Raw genomic sequence first — 24586 nt, forward strand, 5'->3', positions numbered from 1 at the left:
GAGGTGTGGGGGGGGCGGTAAACAGAGACAGGCTCTGGCAGTGCAAATCTGATGTTCCCTGGCGCCTGCCAGGAACCAGGAACCAGCCTGTCTCGGCCAAGCAGCACTATTTCTGCTCAGCTCGCCTACAGCCGAGAGCCGGCAGCCCCCGAGACACAGTGAGGGAATGGGCCGCCTGGAGTGTCCGTGTGCATGTCTCGTCTTCAGTGTTTATGGTGTGAGCTGTGTGGCTGCTTTAGTGAACAGTTAGTGGGCCTGATACTTTAAAACTCTTGTCCCTAAATATACATGTGTGGAGATCCTCGGGGGGGGGGGGTTGTCACCAAGAGTACTCCAGGGCAGGGCAAGCTGACAGCGTGGGGAGAGGGAGCTGATCAGTGCCACTCACCTGGAAATGTCACAATCACTTGGTGGCTTTTTAAGATACCAGTGGCCTGGGCCCAGCCTCCACCAGTTAATCAGTATCTCTGGGGGTGGGCCCAGAGTTGGTTTTAAAGCTCTCCAGGCGATTCTAGTGGGCACCCAGGGTTGAAAACACTGTAGGCCAAGTAGTGGGAGCAAAGATCACTGTTCTTCAAGGTGGATATGGACCGGTGGGTCCCCCAGACACCGAGAGAAGTGAACCGAAATGAAAGGCTTTGACTCCGTTGTTCAGAAGACGATCGTCTTTAGAGGGAACAAGAGGATTCCTACCACAGCCCCAGTGGCCAGAAAGCCAGGATGGCAGCCCGGAGAGGCAGGGGAGGGGGCCTTTGAGGACATCCTGGTCCTTCGGCGTCAGAGTGGAGCTACCGCAGAAGGGAAGCCCAGTCAAGTATTTCCCTGCTCAGAACCGAATCTCTACGTTAATGACTAGTGCCCAGCAGTGATGGCACATTATGTTTTCTTCATTCATTTCCTTTGGTTTTCCCTTAAATTTTAGTAAAGTTCTCTTTAAAAAGATTCCTGCCATGATCCAGCTGGGCTGAGGGGAAATGGAGAAACATGTTGGTCTGGCTTGGGCTGGAGTTGCATCAAGGCAGAGGCAGGAGCCCAGGTCAGCAGAGTGGCTCAGGGAAGGGATGGAGACACTCAAGGTGGAAAGCCTTGGGCAGAGAGGCGGGGAGGCGGTGGGGGTGGGGTCCCTCACTCCCCACCTCGAAGCTTCTGGCCATCTCACCGCTCAAACTTTGGAGGGGATGTGGTCACACCCCACCTGGGAGGCAGGAGAGGCTGCAGTGGACCAAGGAAGCCAGCCGCCAGTCACCTATAGTATCAGCTTGCTGTCAGGGAAGGCCTGGGTGGTGTCAGTGAGATAAAGAGAGGAGCTTCTCAAACTGAGGCAGCCCCCCTTCCTGCTCCCGTCCTCCCCACAGAGACATTTAGGTGGGAAGGCAAAGTAAGCAACACCTATTTACTCAGCCAGGGACCCACTCCCTTGGAATGACCTCCCCCAGCGCCCCCTCCACGCTGTAAGCGCCTGAAGATCCCGATGAGGCCTTCACTGAGGCAGGCACAGAAAATGCAGAGCAGATGCCACCTCAAGTTCAGAAAGTCCTCCCATCCCCTTAGGGAGTCATCGTGCCCTCCTTGTGCCCTCAGGGCAACTCGGTCCTTGAGCTCTGGATGCCTTATTTGGTTGAAGGCACTGTCCCTTTTGGTGTAGCCTGAAGAGACCTGCTCCATGGCGACGAGAGATGGAAGTCCCCCTGGGAGCCAGGAGAACTGCCCTGCTCCCAACGCAACAAGATCTCTGACTGCCAACCCCCTGCCCATCTCAGAGGAGGCACAGACACCCAGCTCCTGGCCTGCTGACGGCAGCCTCCTATCTGTTGATTGGGATGACCGATGATTCCTGAAGCCTGTGTAAAAGCTGGCTTTGTAGGTCTTCCTCCATCACCTTCCACCAAAAGTAGTTCTCACCCCGAACCTTCGGGGGCTCATTTTGGATACCTGGATTCCGAAAAGCCACGGTCACCAGCACATTCAGGCAGATGCCATCTGTTTGGTCTTTGCCCATGTGCTGCAGTCCAAGCAACCCCTTGGTCTCCACTGCCAGGTGGTGCAGGGTCAGACACTCCTGCAGCAGCCGCAGGACGGCCATCTTGATGCCACCCCTCTGCTCCATGGGAGTGAAGCCACAAGCAGTGATGGGCAAGTGAGGCGTCCCCCCTGTGCCCACCAACACCCACACCGTCTGGACACTGGTAAACGTGGCCACGAGCCGCTGGCAGATCAGACTGCAGGGAAGCTCTTGGGGCAGAATGAGAGGGTGCCTGGCTTGCTGGCAGTACTGGGCGGCTAACTCTACCAGGTGCAGAATGTCATGGGCTCTCAGCGGGGTGGGCAGCGAGGTTCGTGGGTACCAGCCAGCCTGCAGGGACTCCGCATCTGCCTCCTTGGTAGTCTTAAGAATTCCACCTGGGGGAGGTGTGGGGAACAGGGTGGAGGAAAGGGTCTATGTTGAAGAAAGTGCTGGGCCTGGCAGAGTAAAGGGCCACCCAGGCATCTAGCTCTGACCCCAAGTGAGGAGGCCCCAAGTCAAGCCCTCAGGCTGGAATCTCAGGATGCCAGGCTTGTGCCAGCCAGATCAGGGGCTCATCTCACCTAAGGATAAGCTGGGGAAATGTCAATGGCCTTCTACCCACAATGCCACCCGATGGGCCGTACCTGTGGGACGGGCAAGGAACACAAAGCGGATCCAGGAGGGGCCCCGCTCCTCCACAGACAGCAACGTCAGAGGCTCACAGTGCAGCCCAGCCTCCTCCTTCACCTCCCGCTGCAGCGCCTCCACGATAGTCTCCCCAGGCTCCATCCTCCCTGCAGGTAGGTACCACGACCCACGGCACTCTTTCTTAGCCTCCTGGACCAGCAGCACCTCATCCTGTGGGGAGAAAGAAGATCCTCACCCACCACAGGATCAGCACAGACAGCAGCCTTCACTGGCCCTCGGTCCAGATCAGATCTCAGATACAGTCCCTCAATATCCACTTCCTGGTAGACACCCTTAAATTTTTGAGCTCTCCAGGGGGCTGGCCCTTGTGTATCTGGGCACTGCAGCTGTCTCAGCAACTCATCTCTCTTTGCATTCGAGCTTCCATTTCAGAAAGAGGCTAAGATTCCTGGGAGCTGCTTCAGGGATCAGGCTCCACAGAGAGGGTCGCCATGTGTCCTGCACTGACTCATGTGTATGTAAGTCACTGTGTATTTCTCACCTCTCCTTATGGTTTACTGACAGCTTGTGGCTGGTCCTCACATTGGGGTCTAGGCTTTGAGACACATGCCCAACCCTCAGCTCATACAACTCTCACCTATGGCCCTGCCCACACCCCCAGCTGTTTTTATAGCAACTTGTACAGGGATCAGCACGAAAAAGGGCAGCATCACACAGAGAGTCAGAAGTTCTGAGTATAAGCAAAGGCTGCACAGTGACTGCCCATGGGACTCGGGGGTGGCAGGCACTGTGCTACATTCTGGGGAAAAGGAGTAAGACAGCCCTCCCCTCAAGGAACCGAGGCCTAGTGGAATGAGACAAACAGGCTCCTGGGCCTCCTCCTTTGTACATGGGGACAATCTCCAGGCTGGACCACACAAGGCTCAGATATAAGTGTGAGAGTGCTTTGCAAAACTGGGAAGAGCCACACACCAAGAAGCGGTGGCTATTGCCGGCAGGTCCTCTGTCCCCACTGAGGCTGGCTGCGTGCTCTGGTGGCCCGGGCGGTGGGCCCGACGGGCGGACGCTCACCTGCTCGTTGAGGAACAAGGCCAGCACCACGTAGCAAACGTTCTTCCGCAGCCGCACGGGCGCCGCCGGCTCCCCCGCCGGCCCCGAGTCACAGCTCTGCACGCGCAGCCCCCGGCCCCCCAGCACGGCCGCCAGCGCCCCCGCCAGTCCTTCCGAGGCCATCGGGCTCCCTGGGAAGCAGCGGGCCGGTCCCCGCAGACCGGCCGAGCCGGATGGGATGGACGTGGGTGACCCTCGGGCCCATCGGCCTCGCCCCCTCCCCCTGCGGACTGGAGCGGGCACGCTCGCGAACGCGGAAGCGCTCGGCGAGCCCTGGCCGCTGATAGGCTGCGCGTCTCCGAGGCTGTCCCGGATTGGCTGGTGCGTGTCGGTCACTGCGGGGCGGAACCAATCCGTAAGGGGGCCAGGCGCCCCGCCCCGGCAGTGCGGACCCCGCCCAGCTTCTGCTGCTCCATCGGTTTCGCCTCTCCCCGGAGTCTTCAGCCGCTAGCTTCGCTAATTCCTCCCTCGGCGCACTTGTCTGCCCGGGTTCCGACGGCGACGTCATCCTGCCCGCAGGCAGCGGAGCGCCACGGCGGCCAGCGACACTGACGTCACAAGCCCGATGACGTCACCGGGGTTGCGGCTTGTACCCACTGTCCAGCTTTTGTCATGAACTTACCACGGCATTGCACGAAATAGCCTTTATTTTTCCCAAATAGCCTTTTTTTACTAAGAATGTACTGACTGTCACGTGGCTCGTGAGCTCTTGCCTTGGAGGAGATTAGGATCCATTTGGGGAGGTGAATAGACATATAATGGAAAGTCAACTGACTTCTAAGTCAAGTGCTAAATGACTGGTTTGGGCAGGAGATGATCCAGGCGCTGAGAGAAGGGAAGGAGCAGAGCTGGGGTGGTCAAGGTGTGCCTGGCGATGGGAGATGGGGATTGGGGGCAGAGAGAGGGCCTGGGATCAGCCTGACTAGCTTTTAGCAGTGTCCCAGCCACCTTCCCCTCGCATTTCTCATGCATTTCTCTCCCCTGCAGGGGCCGGGGTTCTGCTCCTGTGTCTTTACTTGTCCTCCCCGACGCCCCTGCCCAGTTAGCAGGGCCCTGGGCCATTGAGAGCGGGGTGTGGGTTGATTTGGCAAACTCCTTCTTTTCCCCCAGCCTGACCTTTCCTCTTCAGAGCTTCCTTTAACTTCCTCTCAGGGTAGGAAGGCAGGACCATCTGGAGAGAAACTGTGAAAGCAGCCAAGTCGGAGCTCCTCAGTTAAGACTTCCCTTTTCCTCCTGCTGGCTTTGGGCACATCCCTTTTGGTGGGGACAGTGGCTTGATGGAGCAGCCAAAGCATTAGCCTTGGAGCTGGATGCCCAGTCACCATTCCTTGGCTGGCTCTGTGCCCTGAATAAGTCGTGGGCCTGTTTTCTCACTGGTACAGTGAGCTCCTAACAGCTCTTCCATCCCAGGGCTGTCGGGAAGGTGAGACGTCATGAGAGGAGCTCTGTGGACTGTCCAGCGTGGGTCACCATCACCAGGCAGCCCGCCAACCCTCCAGGTCGGGCCCTCCTGGCCACAGCCCTTGTTGTTACCAGACAAAGGCCCACTTTCATGGCGCGTGCCTACACTGCCGCCACGGACTAGAAGACCTCACCCTCACAAACTCTAGCCACAGGATGGGCCTCCTTAGGCCCTTCTCACACACTCACCCGGCTGCAGGTTCCCTGGAGGCAGGGCCGTATGTCAGGCTGGGGGATATCCCCGGTGGACCCACAGTCTTTTGAGGCACTTGGTAAGCACTGCTGCCCCCACCCCATCCAAGACCTCTCACATTCCAGACAACTGAAATCACAGGACTGAGAGTCAGGCCTGCAGGACTGCCAAGCAACTTGTCAACGTATTTGCTCTGTGTGTATATCTGTGTGTGTGTGTGTGTGTGTGTGTGTCTGTGTGTGTGTGTGTTTAGCTCTTGGTTTTCCCATCTGTGAAGTGGGGACAGCGTTGGTCCCAGACTCCTTTCTGCCTCCCAGGGATGATTTGGGAGAGTGAGGTCATGTCTGGGCAGGGCTCTGAGAGCCTCAGAGGCAGCCTAAGATAAACACCAGACAGCCTAACTGCCTGGAAGAGCAAAGGCTGCAGCAAACCGCGGCTCCACTCCCCCCATTACCGCTGGGAAAGCACGCCTCTCCTGCTAAGTGGCCCTAATCACCCCTGTGATGAGGAGCATGTGAGGAACTTGAAAGCCAGCTGTAAACTGTGAAAGGGCCCCACAGGTGGAGGGCCCTCGAGGGGGTGTACCGGGGCCTTCTTGGAGGGCTGAGGGGTACAACAGAAAATAGACTTCCAGGCGCCGGGAAGCAGAGAGCACACGCCAGACCGAGACAGGAGAGGCCCTGAGACAACTGGAGAAGCTGAGGGAGGGGGGCTGAGAAAGAAACTTCCAGAACGTGAAGCAACGGCAGGTCTCCTTCAGGTTGGCTCCTAGTCCTCCACTCCCACTGAGGGAAGAGCACTGGCTGGTGTGGGTGAGCCGGGCATTTCAGGGCATGTGCATGTGAGCACGTGTGCAAGAAGGTGGTATAGGCAACCTCAGAAATGGGCCGGGCAGGCAGGGTGGGGCAGCGGTGTCGGTGAGGCTGGAGTTGTTTATGGAGCAGCACCTGGCCCTGGACAAAGCAGGAAGGGTGAGGAGGGCAGGAGCCCAAGGGACAGGGAGGAGGAGGTCTGGCTTCAGCCTGTGCCCTGCCGCTAGCTTGCTGAGCGACCTTGGGAGAGCCGCCTCTACACTCCAGGCCAGCTGTAAGCTTGCTAGGTAGATCCTGAAACAGAAGAGGGACATTAGTGGAGAACTGATGAAACCCCAGTCAAGTCTGTTGCTTAGTTAATAGCATATCAATATCCATTTCTTAAGTTGTGTAAGATGTTCACGTGAGAGGAAGCTGGATGAAGGGTAACTGGGGACATTCTGTGCTATCTTTGTGACCTCAAACCATTTCTTAATAAAATAAGACGTCTTAAAAATGTACTTGATAAGAAAAAAAAAAGTGGCATTGGATAGATAGACACACTCTGAGGTCACTGCCAGCCCTGAGGGTTGTGCCTCTGGGCTGTCTCGGCCAGTGAGCAGGGCTGGAACAGAAGGTGGACAGTGAGAAGCTGGGAGAAACAGGGGTCCAGGGGGCAGAGCTGGACTAGGTGAGCCGTCTGAGCCTCCGTGAGGAAGAGTGCCACCCCGTGCCCCAAGCCGACTCTCAGGATCAGCCCCACCTGGACTGTCTGCATTTGCAGGTCTAGTCCTGGAACATTTGGTCCACCTGCTGCTCGCTAGGAGCCAGACCTAATATGCCCTCGAGGGTGCTAGGACCCGCCATGAAAGGGGAGGCAGCAGGGCAGACTGGAGTCGGAAGAAGCCCAGTCCCTGGTCCAACCCCACCTTCCCACGGGAAGGACCCCGTATTTGTGGTCTGGGGTGACATCAGGACACGGCTATACAAGGTGAAGTGTAGGTGAGGATGAGTCGCTCTGTGCCACTTGGAATGTGATCAGCTGTGAAGTGTCTGTACGGGAAGGAGGAGGACAGAGGGGACAGCAAACCCGTCTGTAAAGTCCATTAAGCGCTAAGACTGTCTTGTAAGTGAGTCAGGAAAATTGGTTCAAGTCCCAATTCTGCCACAAAGATTGCTGGGTGACCTTGGGTGACTCACTTATCCCTAGCCTGCCTGTTTCCTTCTCTGTAAATGGAAATAAATAATACCTACCCCTAAGTCATGATATGGGGTTAAATAAAATCAGTTAAAAGAATCCAGTGGCACTTAAAGGGCAGCAGCTCCTTAATTTTTCCTTTTTGTCCCCTAGCCCATGGGAAATAATTAAAATAATCTCCCTTTGCAAACAATGGAAAAACCTAATTTTTTAAAAAATGAGGGATGATTATGTAAATCACTGCAAAGCCGCTTAAGGGGATATAAGCAGTCATTTAAAATAAAAGTCAGATAGCAGCACAGAAGTGATCAGAATCCCGTGGTAAAAAAAGAACCCCAGTATGAAGCACCCCAATTCAACCCTGTATAAAGCAGATTCCCTGGAGAAAATACTAGAAGGAAATATATGAAAATACTAATAGTGGTTGGACTGGAGGTGGGTTTATAGGGTTTTTTTTTCTTTTTTCTAAATGTTCGGAAAGTATATTAAGTTTTTAATAAAAAATTTTTATTTCATAAAAAAAATTCCCCGAACCACCGCAGGAACAATTAAGTTTAACAATAGTCAGAGCATGTTGGGGCTGAGACGGACAAGGGCAGGGGAGCGGGTGGAGCCACACCAGAGGGCCCTGGGGTGGGGCGGGGCTGTCAGCTGTCTCAGGCAGCAGGTCAGTCCCAGGCCGGCGGCTTGGGGCCGGCCACAGGACACTGAGGGCAGAAGGCTGGGCAGGGGCGCTCCTGGGCCAGATGCCGGAGCTCCAGGTCAGGTCACACAGGAGAGCTGGGGAAGCCAGGTGTTTGCAGAGAGAGTTGGGGCACCCAGATCTGTGGTGCCACACAGGGAAGCCACCTTGATGCTATGGTCCAGGCCTCTGCCTGGCCCACTGTTGCTGTCAGGACCATCCTCAGGGGCAGCCCCCTGGGGAAGGCTCCATCTGCCCCTCAGTGGGATGGAGGGAACACCCCCCCACACCCTCCTCTACCAAGAAGAGCAGGCAGGAGTATTTGAAGTCCCTGTTACAACAGCCTCAGCCCCTTCCCACCCTGCTCCATTTCCACGTGTCCCCTCCCTCCCCAGTCCATGTGGCCTGCAGGAGCAGGGCCAACCACACTGGCAGCATTCACAAAACAACAGCCTTTAATGGAAATTGAGAAAGGAGGGAGGCAAGAGAGGGAGCAGGGACAGGGACTCGCCTGTACCATCTCCTCCAGCCAAGCCTGTGCAGTGTCCTGATGCCACCCCCTCCCCACACTTCACAGCTTTCTGGCCAGAGGGCAGGATGTTGGTAGCCCCTTGTCCAGCATGCCTGCAGTGCAAAGGCCCCCCCCAGGAGCTCGAGGATGTGGGTGGTGTAAGCAGAGTTTGGGCACAGGTGAGAGAGCAGAAGAGGCAGCAGCAGCAGGTGTTACTTAAGCCAGAATGATTCCCGAGGTCCCCAAGGAAGGGCTGTTTGTCCCCTGGGTCGGGGTGGGGGCAGGGGTTGGAGGGAGACAGTCACCCCCAGTGTGGGGCTGGTACCATGGAGAGGGGCGCAGGAGTGGAGCAGGTGCCGGCCTGCAAAGGGCAGGTGTGAGATTTGGTGGCACTGTGGTTGTTTTTGTTAGGGCCCAGATCAGGGGCAGGGAACGGGGTGCCCTGCTTGTGCCCAGAGTGGTGCTTGCGGAATTGACCCAAAGTCCCCAAGTCCCCCAGTGCCAGTCTCTGCTGAAGCTGAGCACTGGTCCGCCTGTCCCTCACCCCTAACCCAGACACCTGGGCTCCCTCTATTTTGCTTCCTGCAATGTTCCCACAGCCACCTTCACTGCTTGGAACACAGCCCAGTCCATCTAGAAGAAAAAGAGAAGACAAGGAGTTTATAGTCACATCCTGGGGCTCCCCCCAGCCAAGAATACCTTCCTGGGCCCAGTTGTGCAGTAGGGGACCTTGAGCAGCACACTCAGGCTCCTGGCCAGTGTCACACTCACCTGGGCGTAAAGCAGGCGGTGGTCAGGGGATAGGCTGGGTCCCTGGTGGCAGAGCTGAGCAGAGAGGGCAGAGGTCTCCGGGGACAGGAAGTGCTGAGTGATGCTCACTGTGCTTACCAGGCCCTGCACCTGCTCCGGGAAGGGGGGAGGGGGCAGGAGAGTCAGTGCAGACTCGGGATGACGTACATACCCTGCCCCTCTGTCTCATCCCTGAGGTCTGCTTTCCAGAATGACCCCCGTTCAGGCCTGAGAGCAGAGGCCCTGGATCCAGCACCAGACAACCCAAGGGGTGTGGCCAAACCCAGGCCTAGGGGATGCCAGAGACAGCAGAGTCGCCAGTGAGGACACAAAGGGCAGTTGGCTTGATGATTTCAAGACCACTCAGCTTCTCCTTTTCCCTAAATGGAGGCGTGACTTCCTGCCCTGCCTGGCTCTGGAGGCAGTTGAGAGGGACGAGTGTGTAAAAGGCTGGGGAATGCTTCTGATATCATGAGCTCTCTGCGAAGTCCTCGCCCGCCTGCGAGCTGGGGAAGCACCTGGTGGGGAGCCCCCGCGGGCACCAACACGGCCTCTCCAGGGGCCTGCAGCAGGGTCCAGCAGCTCACACCCCACTCCTCGCGCAGGCGCCGCCGCAGCCCTGCGTCCAGGTAGCAGCTGCCTGGGGTGCCAGGCTCCAGGTTTCCTGCCCCAGCAGGGCACACCTGAGAGAAAAGAAGGAGGAATGAGTAAGGGGAAAGCCGCAGGTAGGGCTGCAGGATGGCGCATGGACTCCCCAGAGGCTAGAGGCACAGGAAAAACCTGGAGCAGTCAAGCCTTGGAGGGCAGGTCGGGGAGGACATGGGGGTTGGAGAGAAAGGGGCAGGGTTGTGAGGGCCTGGGGCCACTCAAGTTGGCAGAACTATTTGGCTGGAAGGAGCTTAGAGGCAAGGATTAAGGCTGAAGCTAGGGGTCTAAATCCCCGCTTTTCCTGGGCTAGATGCCTCTCTGTCCCTGGCCCTGGGCCCTCTGCTCCCTCGTTCAGAGGTACCCCTTTCTCCAAAGCCCAGAAAGTCATCCTGCATAATCCCAACTCATAAAGCGTCGACACCAGGAGCTCTTAACTTGTGGAGTCCTGTGAACATCCCGAACTGTGTGCTAAATTATAAGTAGGCAGCTGTATGTCCCTGGGGAGAGGATCCGAAGCATTTGTCAGTCTTCTAAGATCCTCAGTCCGGAAACGTAAGGCCACATGGAATTTCTGACTCCCTGTGGCTGGATGAACTTGCCTGTCCTCTGGAGCAGGCAAGCTTTGGGGGGACTTCCCCAGAGCAACCAGAGTGAGGAGCTCCCTGGGCAGATGGGGACTCATGGAGGCCAGGGCCCAGGGAACACCTGTAGAGGTGAACGCCAGCATCACCCTCCAGCTGGCCACCGGCTACATCCACCTCTTCAGCTAGGACCTCAGCAATTACCCTTGGGCTTAGAGCTCAGGCCTCCAGGACTGGACCGCAGGGAGAGGGGAGGCTGGTGAGTCAGGTAGGGTAACTCCAGGCAGGTGCTGAGGAAGAACATTCTGGAACTGAAGCAGTGTTTCCCAGGCCACCCAGTGAGAATGTGCCCCTCAGACCCTCCCTGTGAATCACTGGGTTTGGCCGTACGGGACGGCCCACAGCTGGCCACACCCAGACCAGACAAGGCCACCTGTGTAGGAAGGTGTGCTTCGGTCTGCTCCCCTCTGCGCGCTCCAGCACCTGTGTGTGTGTCTGCAGAGCTGTGTGATCCGTCGATGTGTCTGCAGATGTGCACGCCTTGGGGCAGGAGGGTGGTGGTGGACAGCCACTTGGACACCTGCACGTTTGTGTGTGTGTGTGCGTGCGTGCGTGTGGCTGAGCATAGTGACACTTCGTGGCATCTTTTCTCCAGGACAGTCAGAGCTCATCTGGACTTTGGAACCGCTGGGACACACCCTCCGCTGGCCAGAGCCTGTTGCTCACCCCCTCCTCTTCTCCTCCCCTGCCCCCTCTCCTGGTCCCTTCTTCCCTCCACCTAACACACTGCCCCCTCAGCGCTTACTTGCTAGCATCTCAAAGGACACCTCCTCATAAGATGCAGAGGAGGAGAGCAACAGGATGGATTTTCAGGCAGGTTTCCCATTGGCCTGCCAACGCAGACCCAGAGCCCATGGAGTGTAATGACCCAGGCTGGGAACAGCCACAAGCTCAGGGACTAGCTTTACCATTCAGCCTCAGTTTTCTCATCTGTGAAATGGGAAAGCAGCAGTACCTACCACATAGGTTGGTTGTGACAGTTAACAGAGATAGTGTACCTAGGGCCCTTGGCACAGAGCCCAGCCTGCAGCATCTCCTGCTTCATTTCATCATTGGGTCCTACTTCAGCCCCTACCCTTCCTGTTCACCCTACCACACGCCACTCATAAGGGCCCACTCTGCCTTCTCTGCACCTGTTGAGTCCAGCTCACCTGAGGCAGGGGGGCGAGCACACGGGGCACACACAAAGGGAGAGCTTCTGGGGCTGGGAGGGGAAGGGGCGGGCTCCCAGCTCCCTCCTCACCATCTGGAGAAAGCGGCGGATTCGCTGGGCGTCCTGTGCCCGGAACACATGCCACACGGTGCTGACCTGGCTGCCCGGAGACCAGAGCCCCTCCCCATCCAGGCCTGAGAGGAAGTCTGGGGGAGAAAGACAGCTCAGGAGGGCCCAAGGCCTGCAGAGACAGCACCTCACCTTCACAGCTTGTGCCCACCCCTGCTTCCGGCCGAGGACGCACCTTTCTGTGCCCGGTGCCAGGCAGGCAGTGGGGCTTCAGCACATACCAGGACGCTGACCAGGTCAGTCACCTCCACACAGAGGTTTTTGGTCCCCAGGTGCCCACGGTGTGGGCTCACACCTGAATGGAGGTAGAGAAAGGACAGCTGGGAACAGGCCCCCGGACCTTGGCACGTATGCACGTGAACACGGAGATGACAGGAAGAGGGTAGGGACTGGGCAGGAACAGAGTGGACACTCACCATAGGCTGCCCACAGCTGGGGCTCCAGTGGACGCAGGACAGGGCCCGGTGGGAGGTAGGAAGCCAGGTTGAGTTTCCCATGGTGGGCACAGTACTCTGGGAGGGGCAGGCTGGCGGCCAGGTTCTCCACCCTGTGTGTGTGGGAGGGGTCATGCCCAGCAGGCTCGACCCAGGCACCAGAGGCCCCGTCAAAGCCCCCCACAACTAAGGTAACTCCCTGAGGCAAGCATGGAGCACTGAGGATCACGGAGCAAAGGAGGCGAGGAAGAGAGGCCCGGCCAGTTCTCGGTACCACACACCTGCTTGTGTCCTCGTCCCCCAGAGCTCTGTGCAGCAGGAGGACGGAGCCCTCATCTGACTTTGGACGAACTAGGGGAGGAGACAGAAAGGCCACTGGCCCAGGGAGGAACCTCCTTGGCCCAGAGGCCCCTGCTTCTCTGGCAGCAGCAGAGTCCGGTTTCTGTACTGGACGCCGCCCCCAGGGCCGCTCTGGGACTCTGCTGCCCCTCAGCTCGGGCTCCCAGCTCCCTCTACCCCACGTTAGGGACACTCACCCTCAGGCCGGGAGAATCCCTCCCAGAATGTCGTGCTGCCCAGACCTGCGGGCTGCGGAGGCCCGAGGGGAGTCAGTGCCTGCACCTGGCCTCCAAGGGCCCCGAGAGCTTCCGTCCCCCACAGGTGGCCTTGCAGTGTCCTCTGAATCCCTGACACCAACACGGGCTGTAGTGGGGGCAAAAGGGGGACGGGGGAGAATGGATGGGGCGCCCAATATGGCCAGGCTGGGGCGTGTTGTAGGGGAACCAGAACAGCGTGGAGTCAGCCCTGTTGCTCCCTCTGAGTGAGGGACCCCGTCTGCCTGGGTCTGGGGATCAAGGCCCTGAGGGTAGGCGACGGCGTGAGAGCTGGGAGCACCGAGGCAAGGAGCCTCACCTGGCCCTGCCTCCAGTGTTCCTGAAAGAGATGGAAGCCCCGCCGAGGCCTGGGCTCCTGCAGCCAGAGCAAAGCTCCAGGGGGAGGCAGCCGGGGCCGCACCGGTGAGAGGGGCAGGCCCAGGCCCTTGCGCAGGCCTGGCCCGGCCCGCAGCCCGGGCCCCAGGGCTTTCTCCTGGATCTTCCGCTCCACGACTTGTGCGATGATGCTGTCCAGGATGTTGGTGATGCGGTCGTCCTGCGGGGAGGGAGAGATGGAGGGGCAGGAGTGCTCAGGACATGCTGGACCCTGCAGGGCAGGCCAGCCCAGCCTCAGTCCCAGGCCCCCAGCCCTCCCTTCGTGCCCTCGCTCACGCTGGGCAGGGCCGGAGTGACAGGGGCGAAGGCCATGTGTATCCGTTCATGCCCCAGGCAGAGTTTGACAGCAGTGGAGGCCAGCAGTTCACAGAGAGAGGGACAAGGCAGGGGCCCTCGGCCAGCACGGTCCTCTGCTGGGGTCTCCGTGGAGTCTGGAGTCTCTGTCAGGGAGAAAAGTGATTAGTGAGGGGCTTCACCTTTCTCTCGAGGCTCCATTGCCCACCTGCTCTTCCCTCATCTCCTGGCTGAGTTGGCTCTGTCCCACTGGCATTGCCCATCTCAGCTCTGCTTGGGGTACGCTCACCTCCCACCAGCCTTCCTGCCAGCATCTCCAGGACCTCTCCATAGGAGGAGCTCAGAACAGAGGTCTGGCTGGAGAGGGGTTAGGAGGCTTGCCCTAGATTTTATTTAGATTTATTTTTTCTAGAATGACTTGAGAAGAGTGACAGTGATTGTGGGGCAGGCGGGGTGTGGCTAAAGCAATTCCAGTCTCTCTCAGGGGGCTCCAACTGGCCCAGCCTCCCCTGCGCGCGGCCTCAGCGAGGGGCAGGGGCTGCTCACCCTCTTTGATGTCCTTGGTCCTGTTGGTATCTCCATTGCAGGAAGGCTGAGGAGTTGGGGGAGTTTCCACCGTCGGCTCCTTCTGTTAGACCCATCCGCCACCCACCAGACAAACCAGAGATTTAAACATGGCAAACGCAACTCAATCAACTTCAGCCCACGGGTATTAACAGTGGACCCTTCTAAGTCCTAAGATCGTGTTTACAAGGAGCAAAATGTCACACAATATAACATTAGGTGGAAAAAAGTTGCCCATGGACGTACACATACAGTGAGATCTAAAGTATACTTAAAAGAGACTGGAATAAATATACAAGCAAATGACTGGGAAGAAGAACATCAAAACAATAACCGTGGCATTTTAAGCTGTTGCTGTTTTCTTCCTTAATCTTGTCTGTATTTTCCAAATTTTCCGCAATGGGAATGCACACCGTGTCTGGCACATAAAAGTCATTTGATACACTATTTCTTGGGGGGGGCGGTGAGGGAGGTTAATTACATTTAGTTATTTATTTTTTAGAGGAGGTACTGGGGATTGAACCCAGGACCTTGTGCATGCTAAGCATGCACTCTAGCATTTTGAGCTGTACCCTCCCTCTTGATAAACTATTTCTTGAATGAATGACTTCTACAATAAAAATACGAAGTTTGTAGACACTTTCTAAATGCACACTGAGCACTAGCTCTGTGTTAGGTGCAGGGAATACTGGGAAGGTGGGTCAATGCTCCGCCTGCAGGAGCCAGTGGCTGGGGAGGGAGAGGCAGACTCGCCAGCCAGCAGCTCGAGCCAGATGTGGAAGTGCTGAGCTGGGAGGGGACAAAGGGTGGCGGGCAGAGAGTGATGACTTCTGCTGGGCAGGGAGGTGGAGCAGATGCTAGAGCTCACGCCCTGTATCCTCATCCCCAAGGGAAGAGGAGAAGTAGCCTGATTTCACCCAGCATCCATGTCTCTCTTCATTCCCATCAAAGAAAAAAAAAAGGATCAAATCCTACTAAGGTCAGTAATTTGCAGACACACTGCCTGGCCCTGCTTCTTACCTGCTGGCCCCCATCCCCAGGGGTCCACACCCGGGCATCAGCTTGGCAGGGGCAGTGCCCCCGGATGTTAAACTTGACCCAGACCTGGTGCACTGCAGTGCTTAATTCTGCCAAAGCTGTGAAGGGGAGAGGGGAGGTAGAATTTGCTGGTGAGTGCAGGCAGGAGGCCACCCCTGTGCTGCTTGGCCTCACCAACTGGGAGAGCATGGGATCTGGCAGTGGAGGGACATCCAAACAGGAAGCTGGTCTCCCCCAGGGCCCGCCCTCTGTACGCCCCACCCCTCTGTGAGAGCTCACCCTGGCTGGAGACAAACTGGGTAAGCATCAGGGAACAGGCACTGTGCCCAGCCTCCTGGGCACACTTCTCCATGGACTGTTCCTGACAGCCTGTAGGGTAGGAAGGGGGAAGCTGTGGGTGAGGAAATCAAGGTGACCCCAGGTTAAGGTCAGGGAAGAAGGGCAAGGGCATGATATCCAAGTCCGGGGCCTTGACAATCTATAAAACATGGGCTTTCTGGGAAACTTGGGTTCAGTAGTGACATAAGATCTTTTGCTTGCAGAACACAGAGGCTTTAATGTGCATTGCAAGGCTGCAAGATAAACTTGTAGAATACGGTGTTCCCAAAGGTTTCTGACCCTGGAGCTTTTTTTGGCCGTGTCTACTGGGAAATTTCAAGTGTGGAGGTGGCTGAGTTGAGCCAAGGGAGAGAAAGCTGAGAACTGTGAAAAGAGCAGGACTTGGAATCCGAAGACCTGAGCTTAAATCCTGGACCCAATACTTACTAGCTGTGTGACCTTGGACAAGTCACTTAACCTCTCTGAGTTTTTCTCATCTGGAGGATGAAGGCAATAATACCCACCTTACCATGTTGTAAGGTTTAAAAAGGTGCCAGCTGAGCAAAGTGAGGGGCAGAGACTAGGCACTCGACTTCTTTTAAGGGTGAGCAAGGATGTGGGCACAGCCCTCTGATCCGGGAAGAGGGAAAGGCCTGCTCAAAGGGGCACTGAGCAGTGGTGGCTGAGGCCGAGGGTGGGGAGGGAGGATTCCTTGGGGAGAGGCTGCCAAGAATTGGCCACAATCCTTGGAGCAGCCCTTCTGAGGCCCCCAGTTCCTTTCCTACCTGCTCTCTCCCTGGCCCTCCCAGCACTCGCCATGCGGCCGCAGGCCACACACAGCCTGCGGCTGCAGCGGGGGCACCGCCAGTGGGTGTTGAAGAGTTCGTGGTGGCAGCGGCTGCAGCAGCGTGGAATGCCCGGGTTGTCCTCTGCCCCCGTTGGCTCCTGGCCTGCTGACCACGAGAGAGAACCGGGTCAGAGGGGCCTCAAGCCACCGGCCACTTTGAGGACCTCATAGGGGAGGCCTCCAGGAAGGGATGGACATACAGGAGCAGTTTCCACCAAGAGGCTGCCCCAGAAGGGAGACAGGCCCCTTACAGACACCCCGCCAACCCTCCCAGGGCAGTGCAGGCCTCACCTCCCCAGTGCCTGCCTCAGGGCTTCCCAGGCCACACCAGTCCCAACACAGCCCATCATCCACCTCCCTCCCTCGCGGGCGCTGTGTCCTCGGAGGACTCTGCGTCTCAGAAGAGGAAACCTTAGTAGGAGGCTGCTCTCTCCCTCACCCAGCCTCAGACTAAGCCCTTGTTGGCAGGAGGGAGGAGGCCAGTGAGCACACGTTCACTTACTCATTCGACAAACACCTTGTCCCATCCCGGGCTCCGGGCCGGGGATTCGGAACTGGTCAGGACCCGGCGCTTACCCTCCCAGCACTCACATCGCAAGGGGGGAGATGAACTCATAAACACAGCAATGATCATGGCATCACGGGGTGGGTGCCAGAGTACAAAAGTGGGACGGGTGGGGACAGCTGGCCAAATGCGCCCCGAGCGGTGACTAAGTGTTCATTCACCAGGTAGGAAGGGAGGGGAAGGGCATTCCAGACAGAAGGAACAGAGGATGCCAAGGCCTGAGGGGGCGGACAAGCTCAGGTGAGCAGAGAGGCCTGGGCAGAGGTGATGCGGTGTGCTGGGAATCCGGGTGGAGGGAAGGGGTGGGGTGGACAGGGGTTGGCTGTGAAAGAGGAGGGGAATGGGCTTCCTGGGGCAAGAGGGAGCCACCAATGGGCTCCACTCAGGGAGTGACAGCATCACAGGTGCGTGTTTTCTAACATCCCGTGGAAGAGGCGCAGGAGGGGCAGCCTAGAGCCTAAGGGACTATCTGAACGCCCCTCGCCCTGTCAGTCTCCAACCTCAGCCCCAAGCCTACCAGCCTCCTAGGGCCCAGGGCCCATGAGCCTGCCGCCCGGAAGCCTTCCTTCCCGCGCAAAGCCGCAGGGAGCTCCCTCGCCTCTGGGTGATCTTGCAGACACTTGGCACTCAGTCTTGTTTCCCCAACAAGCCCAAAGCTCTTAGAGAGTCGAGCCAGACCAGGTTTTACACCTTCCCAACATCACCCGCCCAGGCCAGAAACCAGAATACAAGTTGACTCAGAGCCTGAGCTGGGAAAAAGGGCGAAGCAGGGCAGGAGCTCTCCCGAGGTGGCGGTGGCAGCAGGACCAGCAGTGCTGTGGGAGGGAGGCCCCACGCTCCCTGTGAAAGCACTGACCACAGGACCTGGCCCTCCTGGGATCCTGAATACCCGGTGGGGCCTGCTCACCTTCCCGCTGGGCCCAGGCCAGGGCCTCCCGCTCCCTCCGCAGCAGGCGGCACAGTCGCTCTCCCAAAGCACTTAGCAGGTGCTTGGCGAGGCCCACGCTGAGCCCGGCCTCCGGGCCAGACCCTCTTCCCTCCTCAGAGCTGGCTGCCGAGTTTTCCTCCTGCTGCTGCTCCCCTCCCAGAGGCAACCTGGAGGCAGGGCAGAGGAAGGTGAGGTGGGAGCCCCAGTGGGAGGATGCTGGGGGCCTCCAGGGCAACAGGCTCACCTGGGTACAGGCTGGGAGTGACAGGCCAGCCCTCCCGCCTCACCAGCTGCCTGGGCACAGCTTTGACACTGAGTGATGCCCACTGGGGGAGCCGCGCAAGGTGTATCGGGAAGCCCTGGGTCCTGGAGGCTGGCCCTGCCGTCTCCCGGTCCTGAGGGGACAATGCAGCTGGTCAGGGGGCTTCTGCGAACCCCAGGCCCTGCCTTAGCACCCAGCCCGTCTCCACGCAGAGCCAGCCCGCCCTCTAGGCCCAGGCCTATGAGGCCTGATTCGGAACTAGCTAACAGGCAGCCAGAAACTTCATCAAAAGGCTGAGTGAAGAGGCTGTGAATTCCCTGATGTGGGCTGATGGGCCGAGAGGAGGGCTCTGCCGTGCTGGGCCTAAGGTTGGGGCAGCTAGGACGCAGGATCCAGTTGGTGCAGACTTTGGATAGCGCTGCCTCGGGATCAGTGATACTGCTGGCTGCCTGGCAGTGTGAAGAGGCAATCCTGACGTGGATGGAGGGCGCCGGGAGGTGAGAAGGCTGGAGAGTTTCAACACAGGCCACAGGTGCTGTAACCCAAGAAGGCAGAGGGGCCAACAGCTTCCCAGCCCCAGGCAGAGGCCCGGGAGAGCGTGGACAGACCCATGCCAGGTGCAGGGTGCTTGGGCAAGGCCAGCGAGAGTCCTGATCCAGGCTGGGCAGTCCAGGAGGCCAAGAAACCGAGGTGATCCCGAATCACTGAGGCTGGGGCTGGCAGTGCCAGAACTCTCCATGAGGGGCACAGTGTGACAGAGGGGTCCAGGATGTGCCCAAAGTCCTAGCAGAGTCCAAACTGAGTTTCCATGGTCCGGCTTGCTTAGAGAGTAGTTGTTTGCTCCTGAGACAGGACAAGGGGACCTTCAGGAGAGGCAATCTCCCCGACGAGAGATTCGTGGCACGAATAATCACAAAGATGACTGTTCATTGAGTGCTTACTGGGTGCACTTTACGCAAATGATAGCACTAATCTTTGCGGCAGTCTTGAGGTATGTCTTGAGCAGTATGAGGTAGGGCTGTCCTTATCCCCATTTTATAGATGAAGAAACCGAGGCCCAGAAAGGTGAAGTAACTAGCCCCAGGGTCACACAGACCCAGTCAGCAAAGTCAGGACTCAGGCACTCTGACTCCAGAGTCCATGCTCTGAACACTGTCATTACACTGCCACCAACACACCATGGCTTGGGAGGAGGCAGATGACAATAGAAGCCACTTGCTGGAAGGCTCTGGCCTGTAGATGCTAAGGAACTCCCAGAGAGCTATCCTATCCAAGTGGGAAATCAGACAGCTGGGTGTGATCTACTCATAAAGGGCCTACTGACCTCACCTCCCCGCAGAGCCCCCGCCCTGGCCGTGCCCTCCCAAGTAGGGCCCCCTGCGGCCCCTCCCCTGCCCCCTTACCTCTGTGGTCATCATGCTGTTCTGTCTCTGCCTTGTTCCCAAATGATGAGTCCAGCACGTCCTGCCAACCTCTGGCCCCCCGCCCTGGGAAAGGGCCGGATGCGCGCTTGGCAGCTGGGCTGCCCACTGCTCCCTGGACCTCCGGGCTGCCTGCTCTCTTGAGGGCCCGCAGCTGAGCGGCTGGGCTCTCCTCCTCCCCAGGGAAGCTATCTGGGCACCCAAACTGCTCAGAGTGTCGTGTGAGCCATGTCCTCTTCAGCTTGGTGTGATGGCTGGGTGGGCAGGCCCTGGGACCAGGGGCCTTGTTTGCTTCCTCGCTGGATTCACTGGGCCCACTGGTGTCCCCCTCCAGGCCCTCCTGGCACTTCCCACAAGGGCCAAGACTTCCATCTCTAGTGGGTGGGTGAGATGAGCAACAGCCCACCTGGGTGGCAGGAGGCCCAGGAGAGGGGCACTTTGATGTGGCTGACGGCCCCAGCTGGTACCCAAGGCTCCCACCTCCTGGTACAGACCAGACATTGCCAAGAGTATGAACCAGGCCTGGGGAGCAAGTGGGCCAGGGGGTCCGGGGAACAGTGTCTGGATGCCCCAGGAGAAGAGGACAAAGATTCTGATGCCTGCTGACTCCTGTCTCTCCATCCCTCTGGTGGACTGAAGGGTGTTCCACTTCCCCGGTTCTTTGGAGATGCCCACCAGGGGCTAAGCCCAAAACCCCAGGTTCCACAGTTGCCAGTGGCTCTTTTGCCAGCCTGAGAACGCTTGGATCCTTGTGGTGAAAGCCCTAAAGAGAGGAGAAGGGATTAAGCCAGTGATGACTTTGGTTCTCAGAGCTTAAAAGGATGAGCTGAACTGACAACCAGCAGGTATGAAACTTTGTGGCCTTAAGGGTTGTGAAAATACTGAAGAACTCACATACTGGTCCCCTAACTGCCTCCCTCATAGCCCTGGCTACCCCCCGATCTCTCCCCAGGGTTTCTCAGACCTCTCCACCATCCAGCAGCTAAAGGGTTGATACCTGGCACAGCCAAAGAGCCTGCAGAATCTATTCAGACTGTGCGATGCTCTGTACCATGCTGCACTGAAAATATTCTACATCGCATGCCTGGGCGCCAGGGACACTTGTGGGGAACGTACAGGCCTGGGGCCCCCTGCACACACCACTCCTGGATAGAAGGCTTTGTCGGCCCCTCCCCCAGGACCAGACCACACATTCTGAGGCCCCTGTTCCCAGGGCCTTGTTCTGGGTGGACAATGGGTGAGTCAATTCCTGAAAGGGCCTACAGGCAGGGGAGGCCTGATGAGATGGGTTTGCTCAGAAGAGGAATTGCTTGGGGTTGACTGTGAGCTGACAGGCTCCTCCTTTGCCCAGGTACCGCCTTATCTTTCCATCAAAATGGAAGAGCAGAGTGCTTTGGTCCTGGCAGGGTCGCTCGGGGACCAATGAGCCAGCCTGAGCCCTAGGTACCCTCTCTGCTCCAACACTCACCTTGCTGCCTAAGCTGAAGGTAGAGGGCACTTTGGGCTGGCCCCCGGAGTACACCCAGGGGTGTGGGTCCAGAGGCCAGTCACGTGGATGCTCTGGGGGCAGGCTAGACACTAGGTAGGGTGGCAAGCAGGTGGGCACCCAGAAGGGAGCTCGCTCCAGGATCTTGGTCTCTAGAAGGAAGGGGCAGTGCAAGGGCCGGAAGGCCACAGGGTCACTCTTGGGATGGCTACTGCCATGCTCAGGAATCAGGGGGTCATAGCGAGGTGGGCACGCAGACCCGCAGAATGCCAGTGGATGGGTAAGCATTGCTTCCTTCCAGCGCAGCCCCTCCCTGCTGCCCAGCCAGCCAGCCTTTCTCTCCCCATTCCGGGGGACTTCACCCTCCACCAGTGGGAGCATGTCCTTGGGGCTCTGGGGGAAGCCAGTGGGAAGCCAGGAGCCTGGGGTGCTCAGGACACCCCTCCAGAAGGGAGCGGGCTCTCCCAGGCACATTGCCGCAGGGTGCAGGCCATCTCGCGGCGGGGTATCCGGCTCCTGTCCCACGATGCCGTTCTCAGGGACTGTCTTCTCCCAGGCTGGGGCGTCCTTCAGGAAGCTGGGCGTACTCTCCATCACTCTCCTGCCCTCATGGGGCTCTCCCAGAGTGGGTCCCTGGAGCATAACCACCAAAGCATGGGCTTCTTAGGCACATGCCCGAAGCACCCTACCACCCGGCACAGAGTGGGCACCGCCCTGGCAGCACAAAGGCGCCTCAAACCAGTAAGGCAAGTGCCAACCTACAACTGGGCTCCATGCTGCCTGCCTACATGTGACTCCAAGGACCCGCATGGGTGGGATGCTCCAGTGTGGGTCGGTCACCCCTTCCCCAGAATGCCTGGGACTTGACAGCCCACCTGGGATTTGACAGCCCACCTGGGCCAGAGCCCCTCAGCAGATTCTGCCATTTCTAAGATGACATGTCCTGGCCTTACTGAGCCTGGAACTGGTCATGAGCCGCGGGGAAGCACAGGGGGCAAGAACCCAAACGATGAGCTCCATGGAAGGCACTGCACTGGGAGACAAGACGTCTGGATCCTGGCCCTGATCCAGTCACCTGCTGTGTGACCTTGGGCAAGGCATGTCACTCCTTTGGGCCTCGGTGTGTCCTTGTGTAAAATAGGGCTGGGAAATGGGCAGTCTCAGAGGCCTGTTCCCACACTGCAGTCAGTCCTGTGGCTCTAGGGGAGACTGCCGGCCCACCCCCGACCCTTCAGCCCCAGCCAGGCTTGTTTGGGTGGAAAGCGAACGGAGAGCAAGCTGGAGTCACTGGGAAGGGCGGCAAGGCAGGGCTGCAGGCAGGAATCGCTCCCTACTCCTGGGCAGCCAGGAGTCTGCCTCTTCCCTGAGCTCTTCGGTTCCTTGGCTTCTGAGGCAGAACGAAGGACAACTGCTGAGGGCCGGGATCTCCACCGCTGCCCCCAAGGGAAGGAGTGAGCCACCACAGGAGAGCAGGGTTAAGAGGCCTCAGCCGGGATGGGTCAAGATGCCACAGTGCCGGGGCCGCCGGTGGACGTCGGTAACTGTACGCCCGGCTGGTGCGGAGCGAAGGAGGCGGGGAAAGCGGGCTGGGCCCCAGAGGGAGGCAAAGGAGGGAAAATTGAACGTGCGTGCAGAGGACCAGGATGACAGGTGGCACCAGAGCCGCAGCGCACTCCCGGCGCGGCCACCTCGGCCCACTGAGGGGAGCCCCAGGAAGGAGGCGAGGCGGCCCGGGGAGCTGTGACGGAGAGCGCTCGGGGTTTTCGGGGCCGCAGCTCCGACGCGGTCCGGCCCCGTCGGGCATCCTAACTTTCAGAGCTGTGGCCCTGCCCTGAGGAGCAAGGGGAACTCGCTCCCTGCATGCGGCGCGGGCTTGGCTCAGAAATGCCCCGCCGCGGGTGTCCCCAGCAGACGCACGCCTGGCGCCCCTCTCGGCACTTACCTGGGCTTCACGGGCCGGGCGCGGCGCGGGCGGCGGCGGTCGTGGTGGCCGACGCCGGGCGCCCTCTCCCCATGAGCCGGCTCCGGGGCCTCCCGGCCGGCGGGCGAGGACTCGTTCTCCCGCTCTCTGCTCAGCGCGCTCGCGCTCTCTTTCCCCCGAGGCGGCGGGGGCGCTCTAGGATCGCAGGTTGGAGGGGTCGGACTCCGGGATCTGCAGGATGCGGCACACGGCGCGGATCGGCCGCACCAGCTTCTGGGCCAAGGCCGTGGGTTGCGCCATGGGACGCCGAGACTCCGTGCTGCGCCGCGGGGAGGGCCGGGCCGAGGCTAGGAAGCGGGTGTCCCCGGAGGGAGAGGGGGAGCCGGGCCGGGGGGAACGCGCGCCCCGGGTCGGAGATGGCCGAGTTGGGGGGAAAGGCCGAGGGGCCGGGGGAGGGGGTTGTGCCTGGAAGGGGGGCCGATCCCGCTACCCGGGAGAGAGGCACCAGCGAGGGCGCAGCACGGCGCAGCGCGGCTAATGGAGGGAGAGCCCGGCGGAGAGCGCAGCAGGACCTCCGATCGCCATCGCCAGACGCGCAACTGAGAGTGGGGAAGCTGCTCCGCCGGTTTCCTCCTCCAGCACCCTGCGGGAAACAGGAGCCCGTGATTTGGCGGCCCCGCCTGGGCCTGCCCCCTCCCGGGCCCCGGGGGCTTCCGCCAACGCCCCGGCGATGCCACCGGCTGCGCACGGGGAGAATGAGCCCTTTGTTCCCCCCTCCCCCCCGCGGCACCCGGGCGCCTGCCGAGAGAGGCTCCCCCGGGGCAGCGTGCCAGCTTCCCAGCTGCCCCACCCTCCCGTGGGCCCGGCCCCGGAGCCTGGCAGGCGGGCAGCACCCCCACTATAGGTGCCAAGCCCGGGAACTGGAGCAAAGGGCGGGAGGGGCCGGACCAGGCCACGATGGGGCGGGGTGCCCCCTGGGGTGCCAGGGCAGGGCGGCTGGGAGGGGGCAGTGCCAGAGCTGGCAGGGGCAGTCGGGTTCTCACGGGTCAGTGATGGGTGCTCTGACCCATGCCAGCCACCCGGTGCCTGCTGGACCACTAGCTCCTGGTCCTCTTCAGCTCTGGCACATGGGCACATCCCGCTGGCCCAGGTCTGCCCTGCCTGGTCCTCATCTAGTCAAGCTCCTCTTCACTATTTCAGACCTAAGCCCCTTCCTGGGGCGCAGTGTCCTGCCTTGGCAGTTCTAGAAGGGTGTAGGCTCTAGAATGTCCCTGCTCTGAGGGCCTCGGTTTCACCAAGTGTCCGAAAAGGAAGTGGGACCAGATGTACTCCACCACCTGCTCTAGCTCCGTGTTCTGGGGGTCTACCCCATCCTGTGCTCCTGGTGTTTCCAGGCCCAGCACTGGAGAGGAGCCCATGGGAGTGGCTCCTGGGAGGGAGTAGAGAGGAGGAGAGGAAATAGGAAAGCAGGGCACCCTCCACCCGAGGAAGCATCCTGGCTCCTCTGCGGGGGTGGTTCCAGAGCACAGACACAAACAGACAGATTCAAACACACACAGA

General features: G+C 59.2%; 3 protein-coding genes across 6 annotated transcripts; all 3 read right to left on the bottom strand.

Moving 5' to 3' along the window:
• Positions 1–629: 629 nt before the first annotated feature.
• NUDT18 (nudix hydrolase 18) lies at positions 630–4015 on the bottom strand. The gene is made up of 3 exons (XM_010996171.3): positions 3725–4015; positions 2650–2863; positions 630–2400 (listed from the first exon to the last, which is right to left on the bottom strand). Exons 1-3 carry the CDS (start codon positions 3884–3886, stop codon positions 1805–1807), a joined length of 972 nt encoding a protein of 323 aa, XP_010994473.1. The 5' UTR covers positions 3887–4015; the 3' UTR covers positions 630–1804.
• A 4510-nt stretch (positions 4016–8525) lies between these two features.
• Positions 8526–23901, bottom strand: HR (HR lysine demethylase and nuclear receptor corepressor). 4 transcript variants are annotated; one of them, XM_031442250.2, is made up of 19 exons: positions 23048–23901; positions 21088–21738; positions 19602–20382; positions 18181–18331; positions 17916–18103; positions 16382–16549; positions 15558–15647; positions 15261–15376; positions 14223–14304; positions 13659–13822; positions 13306–13542; positions 12930–13095; positions 12675–12744; positions 12376–12506; positions 12135–12254; positions 11921–12036; positions 9907–10071; positions 9371–9499; positions 8526–9232 (listed from the first exon to the last, which is right to left on the bottom strand). In XM_031442250.2, exons 2-19 carry the CDS (start codon positions 21697–21699, stop codon positions 9170–9172), a joined length of 3549 nt encoding a protein of 1182 aa, XP_031298110.2. In that variant the 5' UTR covers positions 21700–21738; positions 23048–23901; the 3' UTR covers positions 8526–9169. The 4 variants fall into 4 exon arrangements, with proteins under 4 accessions (XP_031298110.2, XP_031298111.2, XP_010994461.3 ...); XM_031442251.2 differs by having other exon boundaries at positions 16382–16546; positions 23048–23187; XM_010996159.3 differs by lacking the exon at positions 23048–23901 and having other exon boundaries at positions 16382–16546; positions 21088–22959.
• On the bottom strand, positions 23222–23326 carry HRURF (HR upstream open reading frame). Its single transcript, XM_064482461.1, has one exon. It carries the CDS (start codon positions 23324–23326, stop codon positions 23222–23224), a length of 105 nt encoding a protein of 34 aa, XP_064338531.1.
• Positions 23902–24586: the final 685 nt, after the last annotated feature.

Source organism: Camelus dromedarius, chromosome 36, assembly GCF_036321535.1.
Source record: "Camelus dromedarius isolate mCamDro1 chromosome 36, mCamDro1.pat, whole genome shotgun sequence".
Taxonomy (NCBI): Eukaryota; Metazoa; Chordata; class Mammalia; order Artiodactyla; family Camelidae; genus Camelus; species Camelus dromedarius.

Excerpts from the sequence above, each read along its gene's own strand:
- NUDT18 (XM_010996171.3), bottom strand. The coding sequence starts at position 3,886 with ATGGCCTCGGAAGGACTGGCGGGGGCGCTGGCGGCCGTGCTGGGGGGC. Across the intron at positions 2,864-3,724 it reads CCTTGTTCCTCAACGAGCAG|GATGAGGTGCTGCTGGTCCA; the intron begins GTGAGCGTCCGC and ends TTCTCCCCACAG. Across the intron at positions 2,401-2,649 it reads GTTCCTTGCCCGTCCCACAG|GTGGAATTCTTAAGACTACC; the intron begins GTACGGCCCATC and ends CACCTCCCCCAG.
- HR (XM_010996151.3), bottom strand. The coding sequence starts at position 21,747 with ATGCTCCAGGGACCCACTCTGGGAGAGCCCCATGAGGGCAGGAGAGTG. Across the intron at positions 13,823-14,222 it reads GACCAAGGACATCAAAGAGG|AGACTCCAGACTCCACGGAG; the intron begins GTGAGCAGCCCC and ends TCTCCCTGACAG. Across the intron at positions 10,072-11,920 it reads TCCGCCGCTTTCTCCAGATG|GTGTGCCCTGCTGGGGCAGG; the intron begins GTGAGGAGGGAG and ends CTTTTCTCTCAG.
- HRURF (XM_064482461.1), bottom strand. The coding sequence starts at position 23,326 with ATGGCGCAACCCACGGCCTTGGCCCAGAAGCTGGTGCGGCCGATCCGC.